The sequence below is a fragment of the Emydura macquarii genome, unplaced genomic scaffold (genome assembly GCF_026122565.2).
Source record: "Emydura macquarii macquarii isolate MOO-44397 ecotype Brisbane River unplaced genomic scaffold, CSIRO-AGI_Emac_v2 contig_3530, whole genome shotgun sequence".
NCBI lineage: Eukaryota > Metazoa > Chordata > Testudines > Chelidae > Emydura > Emydura macquarii.
In genome coordinates this window covers 2,576,654-2,595,548 of record NW_027133667.1, presented here as the reverse complement: position 1 = coordinate 2,595,548, position 18,895 = coordinate 2,576,654, and the positions used below count along the sequence as shown (strand labels likewise).

At 41.5% G+C, this 18,895-nt stretch overlaps 1 protein-coding gene across 1 annotated transcript in view; it reads right to left on the bottom strand.

Moving 5' to 3' along the window:
* Positions 1–464: 464 nt before the first annotated feature.
* The window catches only part of LOC137145342 (protein mono-ADP-ribosyltransferase PARP12-like), a 33,338-nt gene continuing 14,907 nt past the window's right edge, over positions 465–18,895 (bottom strand). Inside the window, exons 5-12 of the mRNA XM_067536020.1 lie at positions 18,360–18,483; positions 16,751–16,940; positions 16,086–16,206; positions 13,452–13,548; positions 10,610–10,694; positions 5,801–5,931; positions 4,806–4,957; positions 465–3,386 (exon numbers count right to left, since the gene is read on the bottom strand). Coding sequence (XP_067392121.1) covers positions 3,076–3,386; positions 4,806–4,957; positions 5,801–5,931; positions 10,610–10,694; positions 13,452–13,548; positions 16,086–16,206; positions 16,751–16,940; positions 18,360–18,483 — 1,211 coding nt within the window. The 3' untranslated portion in view covers positions 465–3,075. The remainder of the gene's footprint in view (positions 3,387–4,805; positions 4,958–5,800; positions 5,932–10,609; positions 10,695–13,451; positions 13,549–16,085; positions 16,207–16,750; positions 16,941–18,359; positions 18,484–18,895) is intronic.

Sequence of the window (18,895 nt, the reverse complement as noted above, 5' to 3'; positions counted from 1 at the left end):
TCTGGCTACAGGTATCCGACTCGGCAACAGTATAAGATTAAATGCTCACACTTCTCCTGTCACCCTCCACATGGTATTTCGTTTACAGCTAGGATATGGCTGTGTTATCAAAACCCTATAAATCAAGGCAGAAGCTGAATATCATTGCAAACCTGAAATACCAACTAAGTAGGTAGACTCAGTTTCCATAATATACACAAGACGTTGATCACAAAATGTTGAAGTACCCTAATGTGCTGCTGCAGACTGCATTACTGTCAAGCCAATTTTTGTTAGGGCTACTAGCAGAAATCCAGGGAAAGGGGAGACGGAGATACCTCTTCATCATGCCCTATTTTTCTCCCCATATAATCTAACCTCTCTATTATCCCATTCTAGAACACTGCTCATGCTCAGTTAATGTCACTCCTGTTTTTCCCCAGAGGCTGGGGAGAAGCTTCCTCAATTTTTGAAAACTCACAACGGCAAAGTTAGTGTTTTATTTTTCATTTTGCCACTAACTATTCCAAAGTTAGACAAGTTTTTAAAAGCTATGAGCAGGAAGAAGAGAAAATCCACAACCTAGGCATAATACATTCTATTACATTCTGTGGCAATAAAGGAGATAAATCCAAAACCCAACAAGTTTCAATTAAAAAAAAAAATTGTTGTGAAGTTTCTTATTGAAATAAAATCAAGATGTTCTGGCAAATTCCCCACAAGATACTATCTTGAACAAAACCCCATTTTCTGGGCAGACAGTTTTTTTGGCCAAAACTTTTCAACCAGGTCCAACAGCAAGTAACCAAGGAAAAGAGACGTTTTAACCTGACAATGTACCAAAATGTTGGTTTTATGTGTTTGTGTGTGTGGGTCACTTGTCTTTCAATGGGATCATCTACATTTAAAGCTGATTAAATTGTCTAAATACAACTAGGAACATTCAAGTTATAGGATATGGTAAATTCTGTTCAGCCTCCTATCAGCTGGTCAGAGTAGGCTAACTCTAGTTAAGCCTGGTTCCCTACATCGTGTCCAAACACTAAAAGTTTTCCCGTGTAGACAATCCTTTGGTGCGGGATGCTATGAAGCAAAAAGACACGCATCTAGAATTATTTTTGCAGTCGTTTAAAAAGAAATCAAACACACACATACTGGATGCAATGCAAATGGCTCTGCTTTGCATGAAAGGCAATCAGTATGAATCTACTTTGTTGCTACTTACCAGAGTAAGAACCAAGGATGCATCTAGGTAGGAACGTTTAAAAGAAGGGTTCAGTGATGCAAAGGGGGAAATGTTTGATGAAAGCCTTAGTCACTTTTCAGTTCAAAATATTTTAATTTGCATTAAAAAAAGAGGAGCCATACATATTGCTACAGAAGGTAACTTACATATGGCTGAGAATAAGATTCAATTTCACATATGGCTGAGAATAAGAAGATTCAATTTCAGTCTCAAACATTAAAAACATCAAGACTGTGGCTCCAGACTGGTTCCAGTGAGGCATTTTTTCTTCCTGGAAACCCTGAGGCATTTGGAATACATGACTAGCCAATGCATTTACTATAACTGAGGGATAGCTGCTGTAATCCCACCATTCCCAGCAACTACAAAGGATAGTAAGGATCCTGAGTAGTAGTCTAATGCCAAGCAGTGCAAATGTGAAACTTCAGTCACCAGTACCATGACTGTAAATGTGAAGTATACAGCTGCTTAAGTTTCCAGGTACCAGTAAAAGCCACATTAAACGCTTCCTTACCAGGACAAGCACGTACTGAAAGTCATGGAAAGCTTTAGTGGTTCAACCTGAATTCACACAGCTCTACAGTAACACATTTATTTGTTAGTTGTAGCAGCAGCATTACAATACTAAGCAGCTCAGCTGTTCACAACAGCACAGCATTAGGCAACCTAGTTCGTGTCCATCCTGAACAATCACTTACATCTGTCAAGCCGCCCTAGAACATAGTGGGTTTGCATAGATGTCACTGATGGAATGATATGACCTACAAAACCTTTATTACTGGCATTGATAAACAAGGAGGAAAGAACCTTGCTCAATGCTTAGATCCACAAGTGGAGTATACAGGGCTGGCAGCAGAAAAAAACAAAAACCAAAAAAACCCAGACTTTTAATCTGGAACCAACGAGACAAACTCGATTCACACATTGATTCTTAAAAGTAGAATCATGCTTTTAAAAAAAATGCAAACACTTATCTATACACCACCTCTGACAACTAGGAACAGAGAACCACGTCTCTCACACCAGGTCAGAAATATGTCAACTCTACAGCAAAGTCTAAAGCAGAAGGGAATAAGAAAGGAAAGTTCTTAAATGTTTTGCCTCAAATAGTTCCACTGGAGAGGAGAAACAGAACACACAATAACTGCTCTGGTGTCCCTTCTTACACACCTAAGCTCGCTGCTGTTCCAACCACAACACACAGCTCTCTCATTTGCGTTAACATCACAAAGCCTGACTTTAACGTAACTGTGCACTTTTCAAAGTTTCCTGCATTATTTTACTTGTAATCCACATCTGGGGCGTGGCAGGCCTGAGGTATTAGGAAGAGAAACCCTTAGCTCGTACAGGATTGTAGGAGGTCACCCTGATGTGGTAGCAGTGAACCACAGGAGGTCTGTGTGTGCAACAATCCCAAGGGAACTATTACATAAATTGCTTGCCTACAAGAAGCTTTCTGCAGACTCTGCTAATTAATTTCACAGCTAATTTCCCTACTTAAGAAATAATAAAAATATAATCACTTATTGTTTACCAAAAATTTTTAAAAATTCATATGCCATCACAACCACTTGCTTTTCTGTGAGTTCATGTCACATTGCAAGAATCAAATGAACGTCTACCAGATTTATTAAATCCCCCAGAACAGACTTAACAGTGGGAAAACAAGTTAGCCCCAATTTAGGAACAAAGACTAGATTTTAGAAGCACATAAAAACACTATGTCTTTTCTAAAATATCTTAAGATAGCCATCCCTGCTTACTGCTTCAAGGAGACGGTGGAGAATCTAATTGTGTATAAAAATGTACTGGGCATACTTTTACTGAACAAAAAACTCTCCTCAGTTAAGTCAATTCCGAAAATAAGCAGCATATGCAGATTTTGACAGAGCTATTGCCACCGCTTGGTCCATGTATTCAATCAGATATTCGGGATAAATCTGGTGTTTCTCAAAGATGACAAAGATAGATGGATTCGAAAGGCTATTCACGCAGCTGTCATAGAAATTGTTTCCGTTGTCCTTGGTAGGAGGACGAAGATAGGAAGAGCAACCAAGGGTAAACTCGCCTGTCAAGACCCGAGCCAGAAACATGGTCTTGGTGTTTGAGTTGGTCTTGCTATAGTTATCAGAATAAGATGCATCCCTTGCAAAGTAGCTTCCTGCAGTAGACAGACAAAGATGAAGTTGGTAAGACTACTGGCTTCCTGTAATACAACTATTGGAATTGCAGAGGAAAAAAAAACAAAAACAATGTTTACTGAGAGAATCAATCAGAAGCTGGTGAGAGATTTGTAAATAGTTTCATGTGTGTTGGGAATTATCCTTTCCAGCATAATTTGATTTTTCACAAAACACGTTAGAAAATAAAAACCACTGGTAATATCTAATTTCTATTTCTATTTCTTAGAGTATGCTATCTGCCCCCATACCCAGCCCCCCACATATACACAAAGCTTATAGTAACCTTTTGGAAGCTTGAAAATGAAGTACCTCGCCTTCCAAAATGTTCTAATTATCATAAACAATCCATTGGGTGAATAAGATCTGGAATGATGGATTAAGTGTTTAAAAAAATTAAAGCCCGTTTTGTTTCACTGATATGTTGATCCTTTGATGTAAAAAAGGCAGTGGCAGGGACTGTATCATTTGCCAGTGAGGGAAGGAATACTGAAGCAGAGTGCAGTTAACTTGCATGGCATCAGAGACCAAATACCATGTCCTCCTGGGCTTCAGAGAAGAAAAGCAGCTGCTGATGGGGACAGGCGAGGTGTTGGATTCTAATGAAAGCTAGGGATCTGCGGGGTTGTGCAAGGTCCAACTCCATGGGTCCACACCTAGCACAGCTGCAACAAGGCTCATTCCCATGCTTTTCCCAAATCCTCCTATCTTCATAACCCATCCACCCCCCTTTTAGCAGTATAACCTGCTCTGGATGGCAGAACAGCATGACACCAACCGATAGCTGTGCTCTGGGACCTCTGAAACAGAGGTATCCAGGCAACAGGCCACACAGAATGGCTGTTCACATCCTCCCACTGCTTGACCATGCCCTTTTCCATGTTTCACATTGCGAAGGGATTCATAGATTCACAGATTTCAAGGCCAGAAAGGGCCACTGGGATCATCTAGTCCGACCTCCTGTAGAACACAGGCCATAGAACTTCCTCACAATAAGTCCTACAGCAGATATTTTAGAAAAAACACCCAATATTGCTTTAACAATTGCCAGTGAAGGAAAATCCACCCAAAGCCGAGGTAAGTTGTTCCAATAATTAATTACTCTCACTGTTAAAAATGTACACCTCAAATTTGGGTTGGTGACAGGTATGTTAACTGGAAGTATTCCCTGTCCCTTCTCACAGAGTACAGCACAGAGGCCAAAGTCTGTAGAAGCGCCTGAGCTCCGGCTGAGACACTGCCAAATCAGGTGGTTAAACATTAACAAGTAACACCTAGCTCAGATAAATGCCTCCTCTTCCTTCTGCCAGACTCGAGTTCAAACTTCTGCTGCAGCTACTGTTTGGCTGGAGGAAGTTCTCTCTAAATCAAGCTTAGCAGAGCACAAGCTAGAGAATTACCTTTGCCATAAGCTGTACCATGAAGACCACAGATCCTCCAGTCAAAGTTCTGCTGGCAGATGGCATCGATATGCTTTTTACTGGTCCCATGAAATAATAATCTTTCACTCACAACCTTTCCTCCATTGGACTTCTGCATTTGCTCTTTCTGCCTGTAATGAGAAGTATCGCCAAAGTTCCACAGAGCAGTGCCAGATTATTTTAGCCAAACAGGTTACGATGAAGCAGGTGCTCAGATCATTTATGATGAGTGTTCTGATTTTGCAAAATATTTTAATACTTTTTTTTATTAAGTGATTACACAAAAATATACTCTTAAAAGCCTGGCTTAAACCAAAGTAGAAGTGAGATGCACCATGTACTCAAATCTACCTGTGTAAAAACTTACAAGGCTGACTGTAGCCAAGTGGATTCAGAGTATTTAAGAACAGAAACATCCGTCTTCCTTCCCACTCTGTTGGATAAATACCTTGATTTTTGTTTGTGCGCGCATGTGTGGACACGTATTCATATGTGCACCCTACAGAAGGAAAGCCTAGTCAAAGGTGAGTTTGCACTTCTTGAGCTTGTGGGCATTCTGAACTCTTGCAGAAATTCCTTAAGCTAGAACTGTGAAAGTTCTATCATTTGCACTTGCAAATCTCCTTCACCGGCTGCCAAATTTCATAGTTCTTGGGGAATGCAACTCATGGGCGATAACGCCTCTCCTTCTCTGCAAGCAGTATTTCAGGGAGATGAGTCACTCTAACAGAGGGTTCTGGATATCAGAGTAACCTCCATCTTGCCTGAGTTCTGCGTTAGTCAGCTGCTCTTCATCTAGGTGCAGATCTCAGCTAAGCAGTGGTAAATCTGGGAGATCAAGCGAGTTCTAAAAAAGCAATTGTGTAACAGTTTACATGGCTGCAAACTTGCATCTCGCACCAGAGTCTGAACAGAATTAATAGCAGCAAGTGCTAAGACCATGAAAACATAGTAGAGCAATGTTTTACACCTACCACTGATACACTTTCCAGAGAGTCGGGTTCTGGATTCTCTGAATCTCTTGAATGACAGTTTTGGGCATTGTGCGCTGAAAGTCAGCCTGGACCTTCTTGTATTCGTCAGAAGAGCTGAGAAGTTTGATCATCTGTAAAAGAAAATATAAACCAGTCTTCTATCTTTTACAGAACCATCACAAACCACCGCACTACTATTGCTCGAGCCCTGGAAAGGCCTGAAGATGGGTTTTTTTCCTGCTTGTATTTTACCTTAGAAACACCAGGAATATCAACTTTAGCCTTCCAACTTTTACTGGAAGATTTGTTGAGGGTTTAGTGGATGAATATTGTGAGCTCTTATGCTTTAAATGAAGAGATTGGGGAGGGGAGGCAGGGGTGTTAAATGTTCAACACAAACTTCCTTTCTCCCATATGTCAGTCACAGTAGCCAGAAAGAGAGGGGGGAGGAGGAATTCATGAAAAGTGTGTCAATATTTTTCTTTTCTTTTTTCAAAGTGTGAAAAATTTCCACCCGCTCTATTAAGCAGATTTAAAAAAAAACAAAACAAAAACATGAATAAAATGTAAGAAACTACCTCCTCCTCATCATTGCTCAGCTTTATAATCAGGAACAAGAAGCCCAACCTTTCCCCCCATCCCCTTACATCATTTTTAATGTTCTGCCTCAGGAACACTATGGCTATCATCGCCTGCCAGTACATCCTACAATAAGAACAAAATGCTACACTCCCACCTGCTCCACCCAAGATCAGGAGTAAAATAAGTTTGCCTCACCACCTGACCATAGCAGAACAAAACAAAACAAAAGCATTGAAAAACCTTGTGTCTTTCTCCCCTCCTTGATTGCTGGACATTAACCAGGCCTTGTCCCATAAGTTAATGTAGTCTCTGCTTCTTGATTAGGCCAAAGCTCTGATCCTTCAGTAAGGGGTGCACAGGTGAGCCCTTGCACCAATACCAAGCCCCACTGACTTGAGTAAGGCTCTTGCAACTACAAAGATCCACTTTCCCCCATCTCAGTGTGATAGCAGGCCCAAGATTGCAATTACTAGTATAGAACAGGATGTCAGGGATGGTCACCTACAAGGGAGCATGCAACACTGAAATGAAGATTACTTACCTGTAACAGGAGCTCAAGACGGCTCTGCAAATTTACACATGAAATAATGTGTCTTGCAGAACCTTCTTCTAGCAGAGTCCACTAGAGTGTCTTCACGCCCCCCATCATTCCCCTCAGTATCACTGACATTCTGAAGGCAAGGCTATGTAGGCGGCAGAGCACCCTCACCACCTCAGTTCTTTCCACCGCAAAGCCAGAGACAAAGACTGAACAAGGACCCCAACAGAGAGGGGAAGACAGGTAGGAAGTGTGGATATGCAGCACCATCTCAAAGAACTCCAGTTACAGTAAGTAACCTTCATTTCATCTTTGGGTGGCTCTGCATAGTCCCATTGATCGGACAGATGGATAAGCACTGCTGAAACTCACCTGGAGGTGGGAACAGAGTCCTAAAGACTGAAGCTCCCCTTTGCCAAAACCAGCATCCTCCCTGCAAGCTAGGCCCAGAGCATGATGCTTAGTGAAGGTGTGCACCAAAGTCCAGGTTGCAGCTCTGCAAATGCTGAACACAAGCAGAGGAAGTAGCCACAGCTCCAGTAGAACGTGACTGAATTGCTGCAGGTACAGGAACTTTTGCTAACATGCAACATTCAGTAATGCATAGCTCAGTCCACTGCAAAACAGTCTGGGAAGAAACCATGTAACCCAGGTAGTTCTTAGCATAAGATACAGACAGTCTAGATTTATGAAAACTCTTCGTTCTGGCCAAATAATAGGCGAGAGCCCTTCTGGCATCCAAAGAACAGATTCCGCTTTGTTAGAGTGCGGTTTAGGGGGACAAAGCAGCAAAATTAATTTTCTGGTTAAATGTCAAAGTCAGACACCACCATAGGTAAGAACCTGGAATCAGGGGTTAGAACTACTCTGTCCTTATGAAAACAAATAAAAGGTGGATCAGCCATACGGGCATTTAATTCACTCTCTCTCCCGTCTGACATGCTGGCAATAATGAAAGCCATGTTGATAGACAAATGATAGCATGAACACTCAGCCAAGGGTTCAAATTCACCAGCATGGACAAACTAAATTAAAGTCCCAAGAAGGAAAAGGATCTCTAACAGGGGGATATACATTTGATAAAACCTTTCATGAATTTTCTTAACTGAACAATGAACAAACAAACAGATCTAGTACAAGTGTATGATATGCAGATGAACTCTTAACAATGAGTTAGACAACACCTGTTTCTTTAAATGCATTAAATATTGCAGAACACAAGGAAAGGAAGCGGATACTGGTGAATCAGAATTGATCTTCATCCCTGCTTGAAATCTGGACTACTTGAGACTGTAGCAGTTTCCAGTAGACTGCTTTCTAGAGTTAATTAGCATGTCATGCATAGGCAAGGAACCTCTCAAGAGCAGGCAGAGTTAAAGTCCAATCACCTACGCTCCAAGGTAAAGCAACTGGGTCCAGATGAAATATCCTGTCCTCCTGCTGAGGCAGCATATTTGGAGACAGAGGAAGATGCTCAAAAGACTCCACCAGACAATTGCAGGAGATGGGAAAACCAATCGCAATCACAAAACCAATCACAATCATCCTTGCCCCCTATATCCTGTTGTATCTTCCTCACCATTTTCTGTATCAAGGGAATGGGAGGAAAAGCATACATCAGGCCTTTCCCTCAGTCCAGAGGGAAGGCATCCAATAAGGATTGACAGTCCCTGCCCACTTTGGAACAGGAGAGGTGACACTTTTGGTTGACACTCATTGTGAACAGGTCCACATCTGGTCAACCTCAGTTGGAAAATACAGTCTGAACCAGCTGATCATTTAGGGACCATTCATGATTCTGGGAGCTGTCTCTCCTGAGACAATCTGAACCTACATTGTTTTCCCCTGCTAGATTCAGGGCCACAGGTTAAATATCATGACAAATACACTAATCCCATAGATTTATTACCTCTGCACACAGGAAAGCAGAGTAAGCACCCCTCCCCAGTTACTGATGTAGTACATCACTGACGTATTGTCCGTCAACATATGTACAACACTCCCCTGCAGGTGTGGGAGGAACGGCATGAGAGCCAGACGCACAGCCCTTAGTTCCAAAACACCAAAGTGCAGGAATATCCCCTCAGAAAAGCAATGTCCTCAAACTGTCATATGATTCAGATGAGCCCCAACAACTGTTGTTTGACATGTCTTAAGTCAACGTTCAACATGGGTCTGAGGGATTGAAATGTACACCCTGAGCATATTCATTTGATCTAACCACAAGCCAAGAGAAAGTATGGTGCTCTGAGGCATGGCAATCAACAAGTGAAAACTACCCCAACTTGGCCTGCAGACCTGAAATATCCAGCGCTGCGAAGGTGACATTCTTTGATGGGCAAACAGAGTCATGTAAGTACTGGTTGCCTTAAGACCCAGGAGGACTTTTATACTCTGGGTGGGACATGACTGAATCTTTAACAGGTACTGGCTCATTTTGATAAGTATGTCCTCTGGCAGGAAAGCTCTCCCCTCCATCGAATCAAGTATGGAGCCTAAAAAGGGAATCCCTCTGAGCGGTACAAAGGATCAACTTTGGCCATTGACAAAGAGTCAGAGGTCTGAAAAGAGACTGGTCATGAAAGCAATATTATTTAACACGTCCTTGCACACAGAGGCCTTAAGAAGCTAATTGTCTAAACAGAAAAACACAAAATACCCTGATTCCACAGATGAGCTTCCACCACAAAGAGACAAGTTGAAAAAAATTCTGGGTGCCATGGAGAGGCCAAACGAGAACACCTTATACTGAACGTGGTGCCCAGTCACCACGAATTGAAGGTACTTGTGATGATTCTGGCAAACTGAAATATGAAAATACACGTCATTTGGATCAAGAGTCACGAACCAGTCCATGACCAAAAGTGAAGGGATTATGATGGCCTGAGTCAACATATGGAACCAAAGTTTCCAAATGTACTTGAATAAGTCCCTTAAGTCTAGTATTGGCCAAAACTCCCCCATCCTTCCTCTGCACTAAAAAGTTGCAGGAATACAAATCCTTGCCCCTCAGGTATCTGGGAACATTCTCAGCTGCTCCTATCAGAAGTAATTTTTCCAGAGCTGAGATAAGAATTGCCTCATGAGAGAGATACCTGAGAAGGGAAGGGTAGGAGGAGAGGCAGTCTTTCAAAGAGCATCTTTCTATAATCTCTAGAACCTATTGGTCCGAGGTAATTTGCCTCCATCCATTGATAAAATAAGATCCACCCAGAAGGTAAATGTTCTTCTTCCATGCACCTGAGGCACCACATGTGGTCATCAGATGCCAGGAAAACAGCCAGGGAGGAAGCGTGCCTTTTAAATCCCAGCTTCTTCTGTTTCTTCAATTCCACCATAACACAGAACCAACAAAGGATCACTAACCAAACTGACCGCTAACACTAACTACCTAACAAAAAAGAGGCTTTGGTTTCAGAGAAGTCCGCCTCCATCCAGGCACGCAGTTGGAAAGAAATGAGGTGGTGAAGGCACTTTGCCCCCTATACAGCCTCGCCCCCAGGATGTGGTGATGCTGAGGGGAGAGAGAGAGGGGACAGGAGAGCATTCTAAATGACAGTTAGAAGAGGGCTCTTTGTAAGTCACTACAAGGTGGTGCATAAGTGGCAATATGCAGAGTCTCTTGAAGAAGGGCTTACATTTTAAGAAAGTTGTAGGTGGTCAGACAGAAAAACTTAAGAGCGCCATACCTTGTATCCCAGTTCTGGTAAAGCTGATTTGTCCCAGTGAGATGGAATGTTCATAGATTCTTCTTCTTCTGAATGCTCAAAACCACTGTATATTACAAGAGTTTTTTTTTTTTTAAATATAAATCAGAACATTTAAGAGTATTACATTGGAAAGAGGGTTTTGCCTAAGTTAGAGAGAATAGATAAAAAGTAATCCAATATAACCAGGCATTTCAAAACTGTATCTTCAGTTCAGCATGCGTAACACATCCTGTCAAAAGTGTTCCCAAAATCATGTCAGCTAATTAGGGACTGAGGCCCCAAGTCAAGGAACTTAGGTACATACCTACCTTTAAGCATGAGAGAAGCCCTATTGATTTCAATGGAAACTATTTGTATGCTTATTAGTCGGGTATGTACCTCAGTGTTTTGCTGAATTGGGGTCTGAGCACATAAAATGACAGAAAAGCGATCAGTATCAATTGTTGGTATGAGTTGTGTCACCAAACTGAGCTCAAACTACCAACAGTTCTGCTGCAGGACATCAAACCCAACATTTAGGGGTTAAATCCCATTTGTTACCATTAAGCTCACTTTGCTTGTGCCTTCTGCAGATTTGAGTCCCAGTCTCCGGAAGGTGAGAGGTTATGGTTTCCTTCCTACTGATTATAAACATCCTGCTATTACACATGTCCAATTCAGCTTGCCTACACAGTACTGGACCATATAGGATATTTGCAAAGATAACAGGTTTCATATTGATAACAGAGTACTATGTGAAAAGACTGAAATGCTGAGCCAATAAGTTCCCCCTCCTCCCCCCCCCACATAACTCCTGTATTGCTTGGAAATACCAGAACATTACTTTCCAGTGCCTAACAGCCATAATATGAATTTTATTTTCTTCAAATCCTGCTTGAATTTTATAGCAACAAAAGCCTGATTGGAGCACATATTATGTACGCATCACAGTGGTTAGGAAACAATGCATTTCTGATGCTGATTTGCTTTAGTTCTCATTTACAAAAAACTAAACCATGTGTCTCCATTATAAACTCACTTAACCAAAAGAGCTTGTTTAGCTAAGTTACTACACTATTTTACCTTAGGAGGTACAAATGCCCACCATCATTTTTTCCATCAGGTATTCCTAATCTTCCCAAATACAATCGTGCATTAGTTTAGCAATGACCATTTCCAATTTGCTACATAGATTGTCAGTTACAAATTTATGGCATGAGACAAGCCAGCAACTGTAAAAAGGAACCCATAGCTCTTATTTATATTTTCATTAATTACCTAGGCACAAAAAAGCAGGAGTGTACTAATGAAATCTGCTGACAACATAAAGCTGGAGCCATTGTCAATTCAGAGAAGGATCAAAATATTATACAGGAAAAATTGGATTACCTAGAGGACTGGAGTAATAGAAACTAGATGAAATTTAATAGTACAGCGTGGAAGGTCATGGACTTAGGGACTAATAAAAATTTCTGCTATAAACTAGGGGCTCATCAGTTGGAAACAACAGAGAAGACAGACCCAGGTGTATTAGCTGATCTCAGGATGACTAAAAGCCACCAGTGAAATGCAGCCACAAAAAAAGTGACTGTGATCCTAGAATGTATCAGGTGAGGTGTTTCCAGTAGAGACAGAGACGTATTAATGCCATTGTACAAGACACTGGTAATACATCTGGAACACTGTGCACAAGTCTGGTCAGCCATGTTCACAAAAGATTAATTCAAACTGGACTCGGTATAGAACAGGGCTACTAGAAAGAGGGGTAGGGATGGGCTATTAAGCTAAACCAGCCAAGCTCTTTTAGTTTCCTCTTTGTAAGATAGGGGAATAGAGAGCCTAACAAAACAAAGGCTGAAACGGTGTTAACCGATGAACTAGGTTTTAAAAAAAGAATTTGGTTAAACTTCTAGTAGCTTTGGTGAGAAGAGGTACTGGCTTCCCATCATGTCAGACCTGAATGCTGCTGGTGGGCTCTACCTCTCCCTACCAACTCCTTGTGGTCTATGCTTGCCTGAATAATCAACTGACTCCAATGAGGGAACTATTTTTAGAGTCTAACTAGAAGGTGTGAACAAAAAATATCCATTCAACTGGCCTGAAGCATTGCCCAAAATTAGAGCTAACCTTTTTGGAGGTTTGAGATAATATATATATTTAATAGTACTTTCCCTTCAGAGCTGTTCAGTTTTAAAACACTGCCCTACTCGTTTTAGTTGGGACTGGACAGAGATACTTAAGTAACTGTGAGAAAGGCTGTTTCTGTTACCAATGACTCAAAGGTTTGTTGTTTGTGTTTTATAGGCACCAAGTACTATATGGAGAGGGCTATCTAAAGAGAGGTGGGCTAGTACATACAGAAATTAATCCTCGCTTACCTTCACATTTTCTGATTTCTATCTGAAATTCTTCTCTCAGTTTTCAGACACATTCCATCCTACTTACTATTATTATAATTAGCTTTGATAGTGCAGCAGTGCCTAAACATCTCAGACCGTTCAGGGCCCCGTTGTGCCAGGTCCTTTACAGACATGCTAAACAAAAGACCCTACCCCAAAGAACTGACCTGTCTCCCATCTGCTTATGCAACGTTTTTCATCTTGATCCAGCCTCTTCTCAGTTAAGTAGGTTGTTCAGGACCCATGGGTACAGCCATATCTAAAACTCTTTCCACTTCACATACACTCCTCTCTCTCCCTCCAAGAGTGTCAATTCCTCTTACTTGCCTTAAAAGCAGTCTTTTCACTTTTGCTCACTATTCACACTCTCTCCGCAAGACACTGCATAGTACTCCTGAATACATACACAACCACCACCTCATAGTAGAGTAGCTGTAGTTTACCTCATTCTCCTCTTTTCCACATCCTGCGGGGAGATGAATTTGGGTCTTCTGCAAACCTCTCTCTCTGTCTTATAGTGAAGGTTTCTCTGATTCATGGCTGAAAACACAGCACAGACAGCAAATTTCTCTTTCAACCATCTTCATATTTAGGGCAAAATTCTCTATTAAGACTCTCTGCCAAGATTGCCACCAAAAGATGCCGATGTCCTGCTCTTACTACATGCAGCAAACTCCAAATTGCATCACAGACTACAGGAACCAAGGTCTACCACGTTGATCAGACCGGAGAATTCTGACTCCAATTCTTTTTTTATAGTTTTCTTCTTAAATTTAGAGGAAATGGCAGATACTTCACTTTCCAGGGCTATGGAGAGAATACGTGTATCATAGGCAGCAGGTGTGGAAGTGTCCGCACACTACTCCGCTAGTGTGCTTCAAACCTTCACCTGGAAGGACCACCACTACAGAATGGGTAGTTGCATTCTTCATACTCAGGTTTCAGCTACTCTCTTAATGCTGTCAACAAAGGTGACAATGTATGTGGACACCTCTCTCTCCTTAGAGTTATACCTGGACCATTAACTCTTCAAACAGGCTACCAAACAAACAGCCATCACAGGGCACCAACTTTCATTGACTGACAACATACGGTAGTCTGGATTTGAACTAATGAATGACCTAGGAATGAAAGACTTCAGCCACCTCTATGCTACAGGGACTCTAACAGCATAGCTATGATGCTGTAGTTATGCCAGTATAACCCCATAGCGCAGATGCTGCCTACAGCAATGGAAGGGGACTTCGCCCATTGCTGTCGGAACACAACCTCCTTGAGTGACGGTAGCATTCTTATGTCAACCTAGTTGCATCTACATTTGGGATTAAGTCAGCACAGTTATGGCTCTCAGGGATGTGGATTTTTCAGACCCTGAGCAACGCAGCTATATTGACCTAAATTGTGCGTGTAAACAAGACCTTTGTATCCCATTTACTGCCCTTAAAAATTAAAAAAATAAAAAAGTCCCCTTGATTTTTAAATAAAAATAAAAACGGAAATCTTATTTTTGGAAAATAAACCAGAACGTTGTTACCCCTTATGCCATTCAGACTGTACAGGCAAAGTGGTCTGTATTTGTTTACCAAAATACAGAGTTGGTCTGAAGGAACAACCCTCCTTGGTTACTCTAGTATTCTAAGGCCTTGTCTACACTAGCACTTATGCCGGCAAAACTTTTGTTGCTCATGGGTGTGAAAAACACCCCCTCGAGTGACATAACTTTTGCTGGCATAAGCACTTGTGTGGACAGTGCTATGTCTGCGGGAGATTCTCTCCCGCAGACATAGCTACTGCCACTCGTTTAGGTGGTTTTATTAGGACAGTGGGACAGCAATCTCCTGTTGACATAATGCAGCTACATAAGCGCTCTTATAGCAGCACCGCTGTACCAATATAGCTGTGCCACTGTACGTTTTAAGTGTAGACTAGCCTGAAGTAACTGACCTACAGCAACTTAATTTGTTGCAGAGGTAATTAGCTTTCATCAGATCCTGTTGGCACACGAAGAATACACACACACTGCCTCTACAAACCAAGTAATTTGCACAATACATGCAAGAGTTTGAGGATGCTTTCTAATAAATGGTTTTAAAGGAAAACTGCACCCATTCTGCATCATGCTCAAAGTGACTTTTTAAAAAAGGTGGTCATAGTTCCCAATTTTTTATTTTATGTATTTATTTTAAGTAGAAAGGTTCAGTTGCATTTCCCATCCTGATCAAAATTTTAGTTTTTGGCTTACAGTTCCCAGCCTCCACTTCCTGAATGAAGAATGGTTTGATGATGCAAGACCGCGAACTAGCAGAGTTTTATGACTAGACAGCAATCCCCACACCTGCCCTAGTCTGGGAGGCAATCCCGGAAGAGAAAGGAGGCATGGCAGGGAAGAGGTAATGAGGTTGGGGAATTTATAATCCAGCAATTCTGACCAGCACATTAGCACAGGGACATAAGTTAAAACAGGCCTGAAATCTACCGTAGCCCATGCCAGGGGCCAAACCAAGCCCTGGTTGGTCCTGATGTGGGAAGCTGTAAGTCACCTCCCCTTTGTCCAAGTGCTGGTGCCAGGGCCAGGAGAGGGATAAACTCTCCCTCTGGAGCCTGCATAAGGATACAGGATTTGGCAGAGCCCTTTTGCTAACATGGGCTTGTACTCTAACTGACTGTGTACTGCAACGGTTGCCAAGTCATACCAGCAAATGGATACAATTACCCACAACCAGGTTTTAAAAAGGGATGGGGCCTCTCTTTCAGGAACTAGTGCCTTAGTACTTTGCCTAAGTATTCCTATTCTAGCTGTTAACCTGTTATTAAAAAGGAGGTTGGAAGCTGGTTTAGAGATTCTTCCACGACACGCTCACATTGTTAGCCTCAAAAAACAATGCAACTTTTCACCAAGTCAGTTTCAGTCCAAATAGGCGCATCAGTTTATTCAGGGTGACTAGTTCTTGTATCGAGAGCTTTAATGGGTGCCCTTTTCCTTTGATCACCACAAAGTAAGCCTAGTATCTTAACTTTTCCTCTAGTAACACAGGTGACAACAACGTATCTCAGAGGAAAAAAAAAATCCAACGTGCCTTTAAAGTTGAGTTCATATTCATGTCTTCCAGCTGTGAACTTCAATGTTGGAGACTCCTTTGCTAGATAAGCCATCTCCAGGTCACTGCTGCATACGGTGGAAGCAGCATGATCATCATCCTGTCAGATCAGAACCAAAGATGAAAGATTTTTTCTTAATCTTCTTAAAATGAGAAAGTATTTGTTCTGTGGCGGCTATGGCTTGCACAGGTGTGTGCTATTAGCTTTTATAATAAGGGCCATCCACCACCAGATAGACAGAGAAACCTTCCCCAACTCCCAAGATGGAGATGGGCATAGAGAAAGGAGGAGAGTGCTGCTGAAATCTGGAACGTTGGGAAACACTGAAGAAAAGAGAATGTCAAATTTCAAGCAATGAAAACAGGTGGAAATACTTGTCACTTATTTCATACAGTGTACTGAACAGACGTCAGTCAGCAATGACTTTCAGTCACTACTGATTGCTCCTGTATCTCAGCCATTGAATCTAAAAGTGAAAGTGTCCATATCCCATTACTAATCCTGTGAGCCCAAATTTGATCAATAGGACTATTAAAATAATAATAATTAAAAAAAAAAAAAAAGATAGCACATGTTGCTTCAAGTAGTTTCCACAAATTTAATGCACTAGGATTGGGGAGCTGCCTTTCATCCAGACACTTACTTCTTCTCCATATTGACGCCACACGCCATATTCGTCCTTCCAGTACCAGAGCCAATCCGTTGTAAGAATGAAGTGAGGAGGTTTGGTCACAGACGATGCTGTGGAAAGACGTCTAACTTTTGCAGAGCCACAGGTCATGTTCTGAAAATATATACACTTCAAACCACTGCCAGCATTGCTGTATGAAAACCTGAGTGAAAGACCAAAGGGTTTTTAAAAAACCCAAAAACAAACCGTTAACATCGGTCAGTTGAGCATACTTGCAACTTCTGAGTCAGAGATCCATAAAAATAATGCAAAATATTATGCCCAGTGTCAAAGTAATGTAACTGTCCCCCAAGGATGAAGTACAAAGTTATGATTCTTACATCACTATTCATCCCTCCCACTTCCCATACATGTGTATTATTGCATATATGGTGCCGAACTTTAAGACATAATATTGTAAATCTATATGAAATCATAACCGAAGAGATCACAGTCATGACCACAGTGGTTTTTGAGCTAGACATAAAATGGGCATGTTGAAACTTCACACACACACACCTGCTAATTCCTTAAATTCTGACCTGGAACACCTCCTGCCTTTTAATCCTTCTAAAGCAGGGACAGAAGACTGCTGATCATGCAATGGTTTTGTGATATGAATTAATGGATGAGACCCTCAAAACTCATCTTCACTCGTAGCTTTAGTCAGGCTTTGAATAGCCTTTGATCCAGCATAAGAATGGACTAATCAATCAGCTGCTCCAATCATTTCTTCACAATTTCCAGTGCTTAGTGACCACTAGCTACAGACATGCAACTTGGGAAACAGAACTTTAACAGTTTGCTCCAAAAGCTCATCACCACCAGATACCAGAGAATCTTCTGGCTGTTAGCAGCAGCAGTGCCCTGCTATCCTTTTTTCAGGCCATCAGCCATTAGAAGCTGAGACCATTACAAGCACACCAGGTGGAATGTGAGACCTTTTTAAGTAAGTGGCCCATATACATATTCCAGTACATTATACCATATATTGTACAAGTCTCCTCCAATATCTTCTTTGCACCCCCGGAGCAATTCCAAAGATTTCTGAAGCTATTCCCACCTTTGCCATTGCTTCCTATGCCCCTCAGCTGTCTCTCTCTCAGTTATACTCCCCCCACCTCTCCTACCTGAAATGACTCCTTGCTGAAATGAGAGCAGAGCCATGGTATTACCTCTATGTGCTACAACAATGGTAAAGGAGAAGCACTCTGTCATATAAGGCAGGGCTGAATCAGGACAAGAGCTAGTCAAAACACAGGACAAATTTTCAAAAATATTTTAGTCTCAATTATTTTCATCAAAAGTTTTCCCACCATCTCCATTGTAAACACAAATCAGCTCTATAACATAACCCATAAATGCCCAAGATGGATTCCAGCCTACAACGAACAACCAGGGGGCCGGATTCCTCAACTGGTGTCAGTCAGCTAAATCCCACTGACTTCATTAGATAAAATGCAACAGGTTAGATACTGGCTTCAATGGAGCTGTGTCAATTTACATCCACTAAGGATCTAGATCAATATTTTACATTCAGAGGGAAAGCCCCAAACATTAGTAAATTACTAATAGTTTATACCTGTTATTACTGGGGTCACAATATGCCTTTTCAATTTTCTCCATATCTTTCAAGTCCTTCCACAGGGTACCTTCCAAGATCTGCCATCTATATGGCAAATGAAAATGAACTCTGATACACTTATCTAAAAAAAAAAAAAAACAAAAAACAAAACACCACCAACAAAAAAAAGACAGTAAAAATGAAATGAAGATGTATTAGTTTTATGGCCTAACACAAGATGAATTTTCTGGGCATGTGTATTGGAATCTAATACTTGTAAAGGTTCCAAGTACACAGCCCTAGAAAGTGTCCACTCACTGAACAGGGACAGCACAGACCTCTCAGTGCAAGCTTCCATACATTGACCAACCTTAGCGATTCAGTTGTTACCAAGAGGACTCCTCCTCTTAACTGAGAGGATAGTTTAATTTCTAGTCCCATTGCATTCTTTGCTTGTGTTTGAAGACTACTATTAAGGATGCAATTGTGGTGATGGATTTGTGTGTGTGTGTTTTAAAGCTATAAGGACATTTGCTTACTATGAATTCAAACCC